The sequence below is a fragment of the Carettochelys insculpta genome, chromosome 4 (assembly GCF_033958435.1).
Source record: "Carettochelys insculpta isolate YL-2023 chromosome 4, ASM3395843v1, whole genome shotgun sequence".
NCBI classification, from domain to species: Eukaryota; Metazoa; Chordata; order Testudines; family Carettochelyidae; genus Carettochelys; species Carettochelys insculpta.
The window spans coordinates 138,160,394-138,176,716 of NC_134140.1; the positions used below are offsets into that span (position 1 = coordinate 138,160,394).

At 45.5% G+C, this 16,323-nt stretch overlaps 2 protein-coding genes and 1 long non-coding RNA gene across 5 annotated transcripts in view; 2 read left to right on the forward strand and 1 right to left on the reverse strand.

Moving 5' to 3' along the window:
* The first annotated feature begins 887 nt into the window (after positions 1-887).
* Positions 888-12,003, forward strand: LEPROTL1 (leptin receptor overlapping transcript like 1). Its single transcript, XM_074993934.1, has 4 exons — positions 888-966; positions 6,037-6,115; positions 8,953-9,139; positions 10,313-12,003. The coding sequence occupies exons 1-4, from the start codon at positions 951-953 to the stop codon at positions 10,427-10,429; spliced, it is 399 nt and encodes a 132-aa protein (XP_074850035.1). The 5' UTR covers positions 888-950; the 3' UTR covers positions 10,430-12,003.
* Positions 2,135-14,621, reverse strand: LOC142012898 (uncharacterized). Of its 2 annotated transcripts, XR_012645498.1 has the most exons (4): positions 14,525-14,621; positions 9,522-9,622; positions 8,431-8,585; positions 2,135-3,439 (listed from the first exon to the last, which is right to left on the reverse strand). It is a non-coding gene; the product is annotated as an uncharacterized LOC142012898 (long non-coding RNA). The 2 variants fall into 2 exon arrangements; XR_012645497.1 differs by lacking the exon at positions 2,135-3,439 and having other exon boundaries at positions 6,165-8,585.
* A 745-nt stretch (positions 14,622-15,366) lies between these two features.
* SRP72 (signal recognition particle 72) overlaps positions 15,367-16,323 on the forward strand; it is a 35,810-nt gene continuing 34,853 nt past the window's right edge. For both annotated transcript variants that reach the window (XM_074993935.1, XM_074993936.1), the window contains exon 1: positions 15,367-15,492. In XM_074993935.1, the coding sequence (XP_074850036.1) occupies positions 15,378-15,492 (115 nt within the window). In that variant the 5' untranslated portion in view covers positions 15,367-15,377. The remainder of the gene's footprint in view (positions 15,493-16,323) is intronic.

The window sequence follows — 16,323 nt, forward strand, 5'->3', positions numbered from 1 at the left end:
CCGCAGCAGATGGAGGCAGGGGTTACACAAGGGCCTCCAGAAGGGCGAGTTGAAGATCAGACAGCTAGCAAAGGAGAAGCGAGCGCACCGAAAGCACAATAAGGACTTGCCAGACACCCACTACATCTGCAAGAGATGCAGCAAGGACTGTCACTCTCGTGTGGGTCTTTATAGTCACAACAGACGCTGTAAATGAAGTCCTCAATTGAAACTTTAAAGGGCGCGATCCATAGTCTATGGAGACTGAAGGATGCCTACTACTAGTTCGATCCCATGTACACTGATCGTCCTATTTCCTTATCTCCAAAAACATTCTGGCTACGTCTACACTAGCCCTAACAGCAGATAGGAATAAGGGGATTTCGAAGTTGCCAGGGTCCTTTCGAAAAGGAGCCCCATCTGGACGAGCCACGGCAATTTCGAAGTGCACAGCTGCCGGCATGCTAATATGTGTTTATTCTGAATATGTATTTCAGCACTTCATTAGTAAACTTCGAAATGGCCACTTTGAAGTTTGGGCTAGTGTAGAGGTAGCTGAGTGTGGAGGGAGATTGAAGTGCAGTGGGGCTCTTCTGCTGTGTCTTCCGCAGCAGGTGAGACTGGCCCATGTCACCTGGCCCCGGCGGCTGGAGAGAAAGGAACGTGCTTTGTGTGGGGGGCTCCCCCGGCAGGGCTCCCGGAGCCGGGGCTGTGGCACTATCTGCAGGGAGCCCCGCAGGCCGGGCTGCAGGGGCGGGACGGCAGCCTGCGAAACTTGCTGCGCCTGGCCCTTTAAGGACTCCGGGGCGACACTGGCCCTTTACGGGGCCCCAGCGCAAGGCCTGTCACGTGACGGCGAGTGCGCGCGCGGCGGTGTTGGCGCACGCGCACGCGGAACCGGAAGTGTTGCCTCGCCGCGCGTTTCCGGGGTTGGGTCTGGCCTGCTCGGTGTGCGGGGCGGCGGCGGCGCTATGGCCGGGATCAAAGGTGCCGAGGGCCCGGGGGGTGGGGCCTGGGGCCTGGGCCGGGGCTGACCCGCGACCCCGTGTCCCAGCTTCGCCCAGCGCCGGGCAGGGTCCCTGGTCCGGCCCCGGCTGGTCGCGGGGCACCGATCGCGCGCGCTGCCCGGGGGCCCGGCCCGGCCCGGCCCAAGCCTCGCGGGCGCGGGCAAGCGCTGCCCTCCCGCAGCCCGTCGGGTCCGCCCCGCTTAGCGCCCCGTGGCGCGGCTGAGCGCACGGGCGGGAGCCGGGTTTGCGCGGGACGAACGCGCTTGCCTGGGTCGGGCTCCTCCGGAAGGGCGCCCCCCGCCCAGTCTCCCCTTCGAGCGCGGCTGCAGCGCGTCCGGCCCGCTCGGCACCTCCCGCAGCGGGTGTCGCCGCGCGCGGAGTGATCCGCGGGCAGGAACGAGAGCGCTCGGGCACGGGAGCTCCCCTGGGAGTAGGGGAGTTGCGCTTCCGTAAAGTGAACTCACCGGCCTCGGTGCCGGCGCGGCCGCGCTCGTCTGCCTCGCGAAAACAAGGAGTCCCCGGGCACCCAATAGGCCAACGGGTCCGTTGGCGCATAAGCCCATGGAAGCTGGTGCCCTAAAAGATCTGTTAGTCAGTGAGGTGCCACAGGACTCGCTGTTGGTTTTGATCTCAGTACGTTACTTAAGGACAGGTTTAAAGCGAAGGCAGCTGACTGCCTAAGCACTGTAAGGGGGTAGCTGTGTTACCCTGTACTCCAGCAAAACAAGAGAGCAGAAACGTAGCACGCTAAAGACTAATCTTTAAAGATCAGTCCGATGAAGTGGGTCTGTCCCACGGAAGCTCATCACCGAATAAATCATTTGGTTAGTCTTTAAAGTGCTACGTTTCTGCTGCTTTGTTGGTTAAGAATTGGTAAGATTTCAGCTTCTTGATCTGTCATTCACCTCAAAAAGCATATTACGCAAACCAATAACTTCTAAGGAGAACAGGTTTAACATCAGATTTAAAATGTTCTTATATTAATAATTCCTTAATTTTAAAATTTTAAATGAGCTAAAAGGTGCTCCTGAGATCTTTCATTGACTTTTCCTGCATAATTGTATTTTCTTATTTTTTTTTTAAATGACTCATATAAATAGAGGAAACTAATGATTGAGAGTACAGGGTAAACAGTACAATGTACTGTATACAGAATGCTGCCAAATTAACGTAGGGCTTGATTCAGAGTCCTTTGAGGTCAGAGTTTTTGTTAACTCTAGTGGGCTTTGCACTCAATCAATAAACTACATAGTCAGTTTTTAAAAACATGAAAAGAAAACATATTTTACAATTCCAAAAACTCCTGATCACTTCTATTTTATTTTCTGACTCTGTTCTTGGGGAAATTGTATATACCACATAGTTTTATGAGAAACCACTCTTCATTCTCATAGTTATCTTAATGCTACTGCCCAAGTTAAGTTATATTTTCCTCACGGTAGGATTAATAAAGTAATCCCATATGGTTACCTTAAGGGACCAATAACTCTTCTTGTGCTTCAGAAAATCCCAAAGTGGATATGGCAGTTCCACTTGCATCATCTTTGTTTTTTAAGTATTAATAGGTGAAAGTATGTAGTAAGAAAGAGATGAAAGCTATGGTGACCGTATCTCCCTTTCCCAAATACGAGACAGGGAGATATGGGGCGGAGGGGTAGCTTCTCCAAGCACCAGGGAGTCAGGAAGGAGGTAGCAGCTGCCCACCCTCGCTGAGCTGTGACAGCCTCTTGTGCTCCTAGGAGCAGCCATGGCGCTTCCCCCGCAAATCCCCTGCCTTCCCCAAGCCCTGAGGAAACAGCAGGGACAGGGTAGCTATGGTGATTCCCCCCACACCGTCCCTGAGCCCAGGCGGGGGCAGCAGGGATGGGGGAGCCACCCATGCTCCCCCTGCTTCCCTGAGCCCCAAGGAAGGGGAAATAGGCTAACCTGCTGTCTCCCTGTTCTCCATCCAGAAGCTACAGCTGCTGGTGAAAAATACGGGGCAATTAGTCCCTTTTCTAAAATAAGTAGGGAAGCTTTTTTGGCACCCCAAATATGGGACCATTCTGCCACAAATGGGATGGATGGTCACCCTAGTGAAAGCCTCAGTTTGAATTACATTCACAACTTCATCTAATGCAATTTTATTTTAAAGTTTACTTTTATGTGTTGTGATAAATATAAACATTCAGAACCTTTTATTGTAATACCAACAAATATGATCTTAAATATCAAACAGATGAGAAATAATGTTTGTGTATAATCGTCTAATGGCTTGGAATCAGTGAAAAAAAATCTGACAACTTGAGTTCAGCAGACTTGAGTGAATCCTACTTAATACACAAATGATAATCCAGACAAGATGTAAATCTATGAAGTACAGTAACTGTAAAATTTAATCTGGCTGTAGATGAAGTTAACGTTTTCCTTGGTAAATGACCAAGCGGCTTTATAAGAGTGTATCATTTGGTATGCTGTAAAAAAGAGGATTTAAACCAATTACACTTCAACATCAATAAATGGGAATAGCTTCTATTTTCTAATTAAGAAACGATTTCTAGTAGATGCAGTTACCATACTTCATATATAAACTTGGACACCCATGAATGTGAAAAAAATTATGAGATATGTGTTGCAACTTGACACTTGTTTAGGCAAATATGACTGACATAACATTTATTTAAAACATTACTTAAGCACAAAGGTTTCAGACCATAAGGTTATGGATGATTATCAGTCTGACCAGTGATACGAAACAAAATGAGCATAAGGCAATGAGTTTATCTGAAAGAGACTGGGGTTCTTTAAGCTTACTAAAATCTTAGGCTAGGGTTACATTACAGCAGCAGTTTCCAAACTTTTCTAGATGGGGACCCATTTTGACAATTCAGGAAGACTTGGTGACCCACAACAATTCAAAAATGGGGCAGAGAAGAGGGGAGGAAAGCAGTGCCCTAACTAACTTTGTGCCCGAGGCAAGAAAACAAAATTGCACAACCTCATGTTTATATATTCATAGTAGTAATTTATAGAAAAAGGGAAAATATGTTAATAATAACATAATAGCACTGTGTTTATTGTAGTTAATTATTATTATAGTTGATTGAGTTGTGGTGGGGGAAAGACCCTCATCTCCAAACAGCTCCACCCCCACGTTCCCCCAGCTTAAACCCCACACTCAGAGCTGGAGGGGCTGTGGAGGAGATACAAACAAAAAAATGAAAACTGTCAGATCAGCTGTGTAGAACAGAAGTGGGGACAAAAGAGGAGAAGGGAGGAGGGGAGGTGAAAATTAGTTACTGCAGGAGTCTGTTAAGTGGCTTCCCTGGGACGGCTATGAATACCAAAGATGGAGAAGCTGATGTGGGTGGGAGGGTGGGTGGGTGTGGGGCTCACAGAGGGTGTGGGGCTCCTGCTGAGGGTAATCTAGGAGACCAGGTGACACCTCTGTACTGCAGACAAAGGAGGATGTGGAGCTTGAGGGTTTTGAATTGAAACTGGGAGGTGGAAAGCAGTTAGTCTGGGCTGGGAGAGAGAGAGAGAGAGACAAAGGAGGGGGCAAAGCCCCAGCTTGTGGGGGCCCTCAGGGCCTTCTTTCCCCAAAATGGATTGGACTCTGTCTCTGATTGCTGTACTGACACCTCTGTATGATGCTGTGCCCTGTTGGCTAATTAACCTGCTGTTCTCCTGCTCAGTGAGAGTCACTCCTGCTGCAGATGGGGTGCAGAGCTTGGGGATCCCTGAACCCCATTACAGCTGTCTTTATAATGCATAATTGCTTCTCTAATAATAGAGAGAGCTGCTGGATGTGACCATGTTAAAGAGCTGCAAATGGCTTCAAGAGCCACGTGTAGCTCTGAGCTGCTGGCAACCGTCAAATTTAATCACAACCCATGTTTGGGTCCCAACCCGTAGGTTGGGAACCCCTGCCGTACAGTGATATGTCGACAGAAGTCACCGTCAGAAGAGACTGCCCGACAACAGGGTGCAGCCATACACAAAAGCCAAGTAGAAGAGCATGCCGCTCTGTCACCAGAGCGCCCAGGCTGCCCAGCTCCTCTCTTGACAAACCAGGCCCCCGGAAGCACAGCAGACAGGGCTGCCTATCGTTCTGGATGCCCTGTCGCGAGAAGGGCCCTCCAGAGCATCCGCACAGCTTTTTTGTCCACAGACTATTGACAGCAGCTTCATGGCTTAGAGGCAGAACACTGCTGGCAAAAGTGCTGAGTTTTGTCAACAAAGCACATTTTGTGTGTGGGCGTTCCACGGGTTTTGTTGACAAAACTCATTAGTGTAACCATAGCCTTACTGTGTCAAGTGAATGCAAGTCATTTCTTTGCAACTTAGATGTGGGATATTCAATTCAATAAGCATAATTTGTGTCATATTTCAAAGTTGACTCCATTTGCATAATTAATCAACATTTCTAGTTTCTCATAAGTCATGTATTTGAATAGATTTCCTTCAAACATGCAAAATACCTTCTGTTTGTTTTGCAGCCTTAATTATAGCATGCGCTATCAAGCAAATTCTAGGGAGAAGGGGGACTAATATCAGTTTGTCCCAATCTACTGCAAGGGCATCCACTGATCGGTGTTACATGTCTGTAAAAGTAATGTTGACTTGGATGTTGTAGGGTACTTTGTGTGAACTCAAAAGCTTCTTTCTGTCACCAACAGAAATTGGTTCAGTAAAGATATTTCATTCTCCACCTTGACTTTGAAAGTCTGTGAATGCAGCAGGAAGAGGCTCTTAACTCAGTGACATTCTTCACCTGTATAGATATTGATCAGCTTTGCCAAGAGCAAAAAAATGGTCAGTGCTGTCAGAGTGTGTATTAGAGTTCCATATGATCCAAGAAACTGACTATCCTGTTCTTTGAGAACAACAAGAAGTCCTGTGGGGCCACTCATGCATCTGATGAAGCGGGTCTTTGCCCACAAAAGCTTATGCTCCGAAATATGTGTTAGTCTATAAGGTGCCACAGGACTTTTTGTTGTTCCCAAAGACGCAGACTAACACAGCTACCGCTCTGATACTTATCCTGTTCTTTGTTTGGTTTTCCCTGTAGCTTTGATTAGTCTGTCCTTCGGAGGAGCAATTGGATTAATGTTCCTGATGCTTGGGTGTGCCCTGCCACAGTACAACAGGTAATGTGTGCAGTTTTAATACACTTTTGTCTCATGCTCTTTCATTACTGCACAGTCTGTTTTCCAGCAGCAATGCAGTGAAAATCCTTTTAGTGCACATTGGCCTGTTCTTATAGGCAATATTTTGATTATGGATTGAAAATGTTGATAAAACAATAACTTGTGAACTAGTTGGTTAGCAAATGGAAACAACTGATGTGAATATAGGATAGGCTTAATTTAAATCTGATTCTTAGGAAATAACAATCAATTTAATGCATACAAAATTGGACCTGACTGTCTAGGAAGGAGCACTGCAGAAAGGGATCTAGGGCTTGTAGTGGGCCGTAAGTTAAATATGAGTCTACACTGTGACACAGTTGCAAAAAGGGAAGAGCAAACATCATTCTGGGGCATATTAACTAGAGTGTGAGAAAGACATGAGAAGTAATTCTTCCACTCTGTGCTGATTAAGCCTCAACTGAGGTATTGTGTCCGGTTCTGGGCACCACATTTCTGGAAAGATTTGGAGAAGGTCCAAAGAAGAGCAATAAAATGATTTTAAAGGTCTAGAAAACAGGATCTATGAGGGTAGATTGAAATAATTTAGTTTGGAAAAAAGGTTTATTTTGTTTGGAAAAAAGAATGAGAGGAGACCTAAAAGGTTGTTGTAAGGAGGAGGGAAGAAATTATTTTCCTTAATTTCTGAGGATAGGACAAGAAGCAGTGGGCTTGAATTGCAGCAAGGGAGGTTTAGGTTGGACATTAGGAAAAAATTTGTAACTATCAGGGTGATTAAACAGTGGAATAAATTGCCTAAGGTGGTTGTGGAATCACCATCATTGGAGACTTTTCAGAATAGGTTATACAAACGTCTGTTAGGGATGATCTAGATTGGGGTGCACAGAGTGGAGGGCTGGATGCCTCACGAGGTTTTGGAACTTCATAAAAGGGAGTGTAGTATGATCAGCTGCTGGGTGTCAGACTCATTCATCTCATTAAATGTTGAAATATGTTACTGCTTTAATGTCTGTGTATTCACTTTTATATATCAGTTAATGAAATTTTTCCTTCTACAGACTTACTTTCTCACACATGCCAAAAGTTTGGTTTGGTTTGGTTTGGTTTTTTTTTCAAATGAACATAATGGAAATTTCTATAATTTTAGATGACATTAGACAGGTTGCGGGGGAGAGGCTGCCGATTGTAGGGACAAAAGAAGAGCCTGACATAAAAAGTTTGTTCCCCTCTGATCTAGATGGTGCTTGGTCCAAGTGCAGGGGATTGAACTTGATGGCTTGTCAAGGTCCCTCACAGTTCTTGTATACTGTGATTCTACAAAATCCAAGCCATTAAGTAAAGCATCAGAAAATGTTTCTCAAATACTTTAAATCCTTTTCTCTTATAACTGCGGGCACTTTGATTGGGTAACAGAAGTATATTGCTAGTTTGTCCAACAACTCTGTTGACTAGTTGACAGACTGGCTGATACACACAGTGTTGTAGCTGAGGTGGTCACAGAATATTAGTGAGGCAAGGAAGGCAAGGTTGTATCTTTTATTGGACCAACTTCACAGTCCTTCTTGGCAGCACAAGTTGGTCCAGTGAAAGATGCGTATCTCATCTGCCTTGTCTCTCTAGATTCATTGAAAAACAATGGCAGGCTCTTCTATTACTTCAGTATACCACGACTGTCTGATAAATTGTCTTTCCCTTCCAAATGAGGGTTGAATTAAAAAAATATATATATAAACACCTCTTGCTCAGTAGGATGACATCAGCACTGTTATGGGAAAAGTTGTCTTCATGGGTCTGTATTTTGGTCCGTAGCATCCTTTTTTACTACTTTGAGTGTTGAATGCCAGGTGTGGTGTTAAATAATCTGCGTAACCACCTCCTTATTGAGTGAACTCTCACTTTAAAATAGCTGCCAAAGTATTTCTTTTCTAGGTTCTAAAAAAATATCATGGAGATACTAATTCCATTCCATGACTTTTTTTTTTTTTTTTTTTTTTTTTGTAAATATCTGTGGAGAACAAGTCTCTCCTTCCGCACACAATTTTTTTTCTGGGCAGCTTTTAAATCTTATAAAGCTTGGCTTGGTTGCATAAAATATTCAGAGAGGAGTTGATCATATCTGATTCTCTTAAATGATGCAGTGAAGTTCCCAGAAAACCAGTGGATAGATATCTTCTGTGTGCTTAAGAAACCATATCTGCTTAAGTGCCAGTAATAAAATCATTCTTGCCAAATGTTATGAAGGTATGGATTACATACAAAATGGCATTGTTTTACTTGGACATTTAAACTGTGAAAAGATCTTGGCACATGATTACCTTTTAGTATTATCACTGGTTTTTGTTTTGTCTTAAATGTTTCAATACAAGTTCATGAAGCAAAGGGAGGAGCAGATGGAGATCTTTCTCTGTTACCTTCTGAGAACTTCTCAACCTGTTTTCTTCCACTGTAATTGAGGTCAGGTGAAACAGCCCTGGACATGAACATTTGGGGTTATTAACAGCACATTTTCATTGGTGGCCCCATCTTGGTTGTACCTTTTACTTCCCAGGTAAATGAATTGGAACTAGTATGAGTGTCAGTTCATTTTGGAATGCCCCATTCTTAAATTTTTGCCTGATCGGGGTTATAACTTTGCAGTGGGGTTTTAGTATTATAGTTCATTGAGTTCTTAATATGCTTTTTACAGCAATCAGTGTGATATGGGCTTCTTAAACTTTCCTGATCCCAGGCTGGTGGGATAAAAATATACACATAAGAGCGTTTATCATGAAAAGCAATAATATAATTTACTGTGGAGAAATTAGAATATTAACTCTTGTCTTTTTTTTTTTCCCCAGCCAATACTGGCCACTGTTTGTTCTGTTTTTTTACATCCTTTCTCCTATTCCATACTGCATAGCAAGAAGATTAGTAGATGACACAGATGCTACAAGTAATGCCTGCAAGGAACTAGCAATATTTCTTACAACCGGAATTGTCGTCTCTGCGTTTGGGCTACCTATAGTATTTGCCAGAGCACAACTGGTTAGTAATGTTTCCACATGGAAACATGTTCTTTGCTAAATGATTATCTTGTATTGTGTAATATGTGTTGTGAGCTTAAAGTTTAGCTGATGTGTTTTGATACAATTTTTAAACAAAGATATTTAAAGTGTACCTGAGTTAATGGAAATGTATAAAACCAGTGCCTCTTTTGTAAAGAGAAAAAAAAAAAAAGAGGTGGTGGTACTCAGCTGTCTGTCTGCCCCCTCCACCCTTTCCCTGTCCCCCCAACCACCAGTCCCACTCCTGGGACTGCTGAGGTGCCATTATTGGATACTGGCAAGTACCGGCACAAAACCCCCCCACTGTATATAACACTGCAAACATTCAAGAAAGAAAACATAAGAGAACTGTAAAAACTTACCCATGTAAGCAAAAATAGAAGTGTTCCAAATAGTGTGGACACAATTTATGGGCTGTTCTCCATGTTTGTCAGATTATTCTTTTTTCCTTTTTTGTTAGGCTCTGTAAACAAAATAGAGGATATCATAGGAGAGTTGTGAAAAAAATGTGGCCCTTACTCTAACCAGTGTGTAGTTCTTGCAGTCCCTCAAAACACTCCACACTCCTTTGCATTCTTTCACTTGTACCCGTTAAAAGAAAATCTAATCTGCTTTAATTCCATTGAAAAAAAATCAGAAAATATTTTTATATTTTTAAAAAGTTCTTTCCTAGAGGAAAACCTACAAATAGCGTGTCTTTCAAAGGTGCCCAAGGGAATCAGGTGCTCAACTTCTCTTAATTTTAATGCGTTATGAGCATTCAGATCTTTTTTGAAAATTCCACTTAGTTATTTTGGCTCTTAGTAACTTTTTCCTGGAGGGCTGCCTCTATAATTCTCTGTTTAGGCAAGTCTAGGACTGAGGCATGGAGTAAGTTTAGAGGAGATGGTAGTAAAAACCACTTCTGCCATTGCTAGCAAATGTAGGGGGAGCTGCTCTGGTGCCAGACCAAGGGCGAGAGAATTATTAAAATATGTCACTGTTCTGTACCTTTTGTGGTTCACGTGTAATCACAACATATTCATCCTTGCATCAGTGAATTGTTACACTACAGACAACGTTCATTGACTTTGCATACTGCTCTGTTTGTTTCATTTGGTTGTGTCATCTGTCTAGTTCTCTGTAGAGGTAACTAAATTTCCCTCATCCACAGATTCTGTGGGGAGCATGCGCACTTGTCCTCACAGGGAATACCGTCATCTTTGCTACTATCCTAGGATTTTTTTTGGTCTTTGGCAGCAATGACGACTTCAGTTGGCAGCAGTGGTGAAAGGAGTTGAGTACGGAACTATCATAGACATCTTGTCATTCAGTGGCCATCCATACAAACCAGAGAATGGGCAATATGAAGAAATAGCATAGAAAGCCTCTTGGTGTATTTTAGATACTACTTTTCACCTTGTTAATTGTAAGTGTATTACCTTTGCTGACTTGTTGATGGGTTTCAAGTTTTTTAAAGTTTGGAAACAGACTTTGTTTTCACATTTATCTAAATATGCTGAGTATCTCTTTAGTCATTTAAAATTTTAATTGTTTGTTCCATTCTGTTTTGTATTTATGCTACGTATAAATGATGGAACAAGAATTTTAAAATTGGTTTCCTTGCGAAAGTTTTGAAAATTTTTTTTTGTTTTTCTTTTTTTAAAAAAAGAAAATTAATATTGGGTTAAGGATAAAATGTATCTTTTTTTCCCTCTTGACCTTGGTGACTAAAATATGATGTACAAAGGAGAGGAAGTAAGCAGTTGTTCTACCAAAATGGCAACATTGCCAATAACCAAATGTGTAGCTTGTCAGTGTGTTTTGATTGGGGTATGGGTAATGGATGGCAGTACTAATTGTAGACTGTGCTGCTCTTATGTCACTACAATTGAGGTGTTGATGCCACTCGCTTGGGGATGGGACATCTGTTCTGCCAGTAAGCAAGTAATTATTTTTTGGGATCTGATTCCTATGGTTTCGACATTCTTAAAGGGTACTTCCCCTTTTTATTCTCAGCTCTTGAGTGGTTGTGACATACCCATCTCTTACGTGTAAGTTTTATTGTTGATGCTATAAAATGCAATATTTAAATTGCATTGGTGAGAAACTGATTGAATTCCATTTTCAAAATTGTTAGTGTTTCTATTTATAGGTATTGTATGTTTTTGGTCGTCTTTGTCAACTTTTCGCATTTTACCGAAAGGAAGGTAAAATGTTCATTTATGGAACTACTGATATGTTTGTTTGCAGCATATACAAATATTTTCCCTGCTTCCCTTTTTTAATTTATTTTATACATATTATATATTGAGTAGAATGGCTTTAAGTGTAGACTCTCGCTTAAATCATGGGTATTTAATTTATCTTAGAAAATGATTACTATATTAATATATAGTACAGTTCACACACAGCTTTTTTTGCAAGTCGTTGACTGAAGTGTTTTCCTAGTGACTTTCAGTTCATGTATTATCTATAATAATCATAATTCTTGTTCCCTAAGGCTATATCACCTGTAATTTAAAATACTGAAGACAAGTTTTCTGCATACCTCTCAATTGTCTGTTTTTAATTGACACAAATCTTACTTATTAGGCACTGATTGTGATACTCAGTGGATTAATGCAGATTAGCCAGGTTGACTGTAATAAATGTATCAATAAAGCTGACCAAAATACTTATAAAATATATTTTTATTCAACTTTTTAAAAAAAATGAAGATTAGCTAACTGTGCAGGCATGATAAAAATTAATTACATAGATCTTAATTACCAGTGCTTCAGTACACAAAGCACAAAGTGGATCTTGCTTTATCTGTTTGAAAAAGAATTATTTTATTTTAAAGGATGTGAATAAGCTATAAAACTGTCTGAAGTCTGATGATCATGAAGGTTACATATGTGGTATGATATGTTCAAGATGCTTAGTCTACTACATAGGGACAGAAGTTGGGTGTGTACAGCTGCCTGTCAGTCACTAAGGCCACACAATGTTGTGCACAGGCGCTTGGAGCAATGTCCTCCAGAGCTGTAAAGTAACTGAAGAATGAAGTCCTAAGTGTGCAGAAACTGACTCTTCAGCAAACAGCGTTGCACCCACCTGCAAAGACGTAACAGAAGAATCTCATAAGTGAGATGGAAGTTTTCGAAAGTGCCTGAGTTAAGGGCATGTCTCATTGGCTTTCAGTGTTTTGTTCAGCTAAGTAGCTGACATGCTTTTGAAAATCTCCTAAGCCAGTGGCTCGTTATAGTATTTGCTGTAGCCCAGAAGTTAGCACTTGTGGCTTTGACAACTTCTCAGATTCTTGAATTCTTTCTATGATCTGACCCACTCAGTTGCCTAAGAAATGGGTTCTGTTTTTCCCATACCAACATTGCTTTCGTAGTTATCAATGTAATGCCTTGCTACTCTTCCACTTGGGTCACAGAATCTGTTATATTTTAATAGCTGTGCATTTTTCTGTACATTCTTTGCATTGATAGCCTTGTATTCTTGATCATGTGCACTAATTAGTCTCTGGTTTCTAGGCTAGATGCTTGAGAGGTATGATTTTTCCATATAACATGCACTGAAATAGTATTGCCATCCTTCTGTAGAGAACTTTTGATGATGAAACAGTAAATGTTTTAAATATCAGCTTGAGTTCTGGCTGTTTAATGAAAATATACCATGTTAATCCATCGTGATGTGTTTTAAAGACATAGATTGCTTTCCCCAGCTTGTTTGCATGGACTTATCCTTGCTGTTGGAAAAATGTGCTTATTTTAAAAAAAATTACTTGAGGCAGTTTATGAGCTGGTACTTCAGTAATCAGTCTGTTATTGAGGCTTATTATGGAGGTTTAAGGTTATTTATCAGTATACAAAGATGTCCCAACAAACTCCATAAAGCCATAGAAGATAATATTTAAAATGTTCAGACACTTTTTCACACCTTTTTTTGTGGATATCATTTATAAGCTGTGTAGTAACCAGGTATTACCACTCTAATTTTGTATGTCACCAGACATACTCTACTAATAGATATTGCAATATGAGGACTTTTGAAATTTTTAAATTATACCAGGTTGTTAAAACAAAGTATTCTTTGTCAGTTGCAATCAGGTGAAGCACGCAGGCTAGCAAAATTTAAAATAAACGTTTTACAGTAATGTTATCAGTGAAAACTGGTATGTAGACCTTCTCCTACATTTATTGCCTCAGTACATGAGATAAGAATACGGATTTATAGAGAGTGATGTGAAATACATCCATCTGCAAACTTCTGAAAATTGGAAGTTGATAACATAGTGCTTTTTTCTAACAAAAACAATGCAAATTCTGGAAATTGTGGATATGCCCTATTTTCTAGCAAGATTTTTTGGCAGGGGTGGGTAGGGGGAAGTGAGAGAATTTGATGGGGTTAAACCAGATTTCAAAAGCAAAAAATGCATTTCTAATTTGTGAAATCTAAGAAAACTAAAATAGATGGGTTTTGGTGGTAGAAAATTAAGGTTTCAAACCATCACTCATAAGTGAGGGAAAAACAGTGAGTTGGTCCTGTAACGGGTGCTGAAAGAATTTGACAGTAACAACAGAGTTGCTCTTCTGAGGTAAATGAGATCTCCCACTACTGATCCCAAGAGAAGTGTTAATATTGTTTGTTTGGAGGCAACTGAGTTGAGACTATTAGCAAATAAGGTTTAGGGATACTTTAGGTCTGAACATAGCAGTGGAGATAAATTAACACACTGGGAATTGTAATTTGACTAGGATAAGTAATCCTAAAATCTAAAATGGTCTGAACTTCCACTGTCTTCTGAGCAGAAAAGGCCAAAAATTATTGCGGATGGGTAAGTTAAAGCAGGGGTGTCCAAGCCAGGGCCTGTGGGCCAGAATCCGACCCATGGAGCCTTTTTATTTGGTCTGTGATGCTAGCAGTGCCACCATTTTTAAAAGGTGGCTGTGTGGCTCTGAGCCACATGAGGCTTTTTAAGAAGCCATTGGTGGCTCTCACTGCTGCTGCCTGCAGCTCTGACAGTGCAGTACTCGATTTAATTGGTTTAATGGCTGTTAAACCAATTAAATTAAGTCCTGTTGTTTCAATGCTGTGGAGTAGTAAGAGCTACCCCTGCCATGCGGCTCTTTGAGCAGTAAGATGCTCAGAGCTGCAGGAGTGCTCCCTGGAGCTTGGAGGCAGAAGCAGGTAGCAGGAGCTGCTCTGGTGAGTTGTGAGCATTGGATTATGAGGGGTGTGCTGGGCTCTGGAGGAGGAGTGGGGTGTGGGGGGTGTTGGGCTCTGGGGGTAAGAGGATTGGGTTGAAGCAGGGAGCTGGGCGTGCCTCGCGCTGGAGAGGGGCCATGGGGCACTTCACCTGTCTCTGCGTGGTGGGTACTGGAGCACTTACCTTTTTCAAGGGGTGGCGGGTTTATTTAAAGGAAAAGGCCGGACGGGTCGAACCCCGTGTGACTGGTTTCCGGCGGGGGGAGCAGTTTGGGGGTGCGGGGGTTTCAGCCTGGGGGCGGTTTGGGGCTATTTAAGGTTCGGCCCCCGGGCCGGGCAGAGAACGGCCCTGTGGCCCTCGCTTGCGAGCGGGCGGGCGGGCGCGGCCGGGCTGCAGCGCACCCAGGGCTACCTCCGCCGAGCCACGGGGGGAGAGAGCCGCAGGGGCCCGCCCGCGGCGGCCCGCTCGAAGCAGGACTCGCGCGGCGGCCGCGCACGCACCCAGCGGCTCTGCAGCTCCCCGGGGCAGACCCCGGCGCGCGGCAGCGGACGCGGCCCGGGGGTGGGTCGGCGTTCCCAGCGCCCCGCACGGAGGAAGCGGGTCCCCGCCGGAGCGGCTGCTGGGCCTCGGGCGCCGCAGGGCGGCCGCGCGCTCTGCTCCCGGGACGCGCCCCGCGCGGCGGGAAGAAGGACGGAGCGAGCCGGGGAAGGCGCGAGCGGCGCGCGCCGCGGGGAGCGCGTGGCTCGGCGGCTGGTCCCAGGGGCGGAGCTGGGGCTGGCGCGGCAGCTACACCCTACGCGGGACCACGTGGCCGGCCAGAGCCCCGCCCTCCGAATGCCGCCAGTCAGGCCCCGCCCCTCCACTCGCGTCGGCAGACAGGCCCCACCCCCTCCGGCCCCGCCCCTCTCATGCTGCCGGCCAGGGCCGACGACGCTCCCCGGCCGAGCGAGCACAGCGCCAGCCCCACCCCTACACGTGGCCACTTCCGGGGCAGAGGGGACGCACCGACCAGCCGTCTTCCGGTCCCGTGCCCAAGATGGCGGCGGCGGCGGCGGCGGCGGGCGGCGCGGGGGTGGCCGCGCTGTGGAGTGAGGTGAATCGCAGCGGCCAGAGCGGAGACTTCGGCCGCGCGCTTAAGTCCGTCAACAAGTGTGAGTCCCGCGCGCCCCCGCCGTGTCCTGGGAGATTGCCGCGGGGCCGCGCGCTGACGTGTCAGAGCCCCGCCCCTTCGCCGGCGCGCGCCTGCCCCCGGGCTGGCTCGGAGCCGCGCTCGGGCTCGGGCGTGTCTCCAGCCGGGGCGGGGCGGGGCGGGGCGGACCGGACCGGACCCCGGCGTTACCCTCCCCCTCCCCCTGCGCCTGCACGGCTGGCGGCGCCCGACGGCCCCTTGCTGTGGCAGCGCATCTGCGGGCGAGCAGGCCTCGGAGGCCCGGATCCCCTGGCCCTTCCCCTACAACTTCCGCCCCCGCCGCGGGACAGGCCCTGGCCCCCGCTCCCCCGACCCCGCGCTCCGAGAACCGTCTCGGCGCACGGCCCAGAGCCCCGGGCACTGACCCGTCTCTGCCGCGGGGCTCCGGCCCGGCTGCCTCGTTCCGCAGCGGGCTGGGGAGGCAGAGCCCCGCGGGGCAGCCAGCCGCGGCGTGTCCCGAAAGCCGGCCGGGCTCTGCTTTCGGCGTGCGGCCGCGGGCGCTGTCCTGGCGGGGTAAGGCTGCTGGCCAGGCAGCTGCTGTTCTCTCCTAGGGCTGCCCTCATCTTTCTGTTCTCCCGCTTGTCGGGGTTACGCGTAGAACGTGCGGCCTCCCAGGCAGGGGTTGTCCCTGTTGCTACAGTCTCCCTGACCTGCTCCTAAATCTCTCCAGTAGTGGAGACTCCACAGCCTCCCTAGGTAGCTTATTCCAGTGCTCAACCACCCTGACAGTTGGGAAGTTTTTCCTAATGTCTAATTTAAACCTTCTTTGCTGCGGTTTAAGCCGGTTGCCTCT

Excerpts from the sequence above, each read along its gene's own strand:
- LEPROTL1 (XM_074993934.1), top strand. Across the intron at positions 6,116-8,952 it reads GCCCTGCCACAGTACAACAG|CCAATACTGGCCACTGTTTG; the intron begins GTAATGTGTGCA and ends TTTTTTCCCCAG. Across the intron at positions 9,140-10,312 it reads TATTTGCCAGAGCACAACTG|ATTCTGTGGGGAGCATGCGC; the intron begins GTTAGTAATGTT and ends CCTCATCCACAG.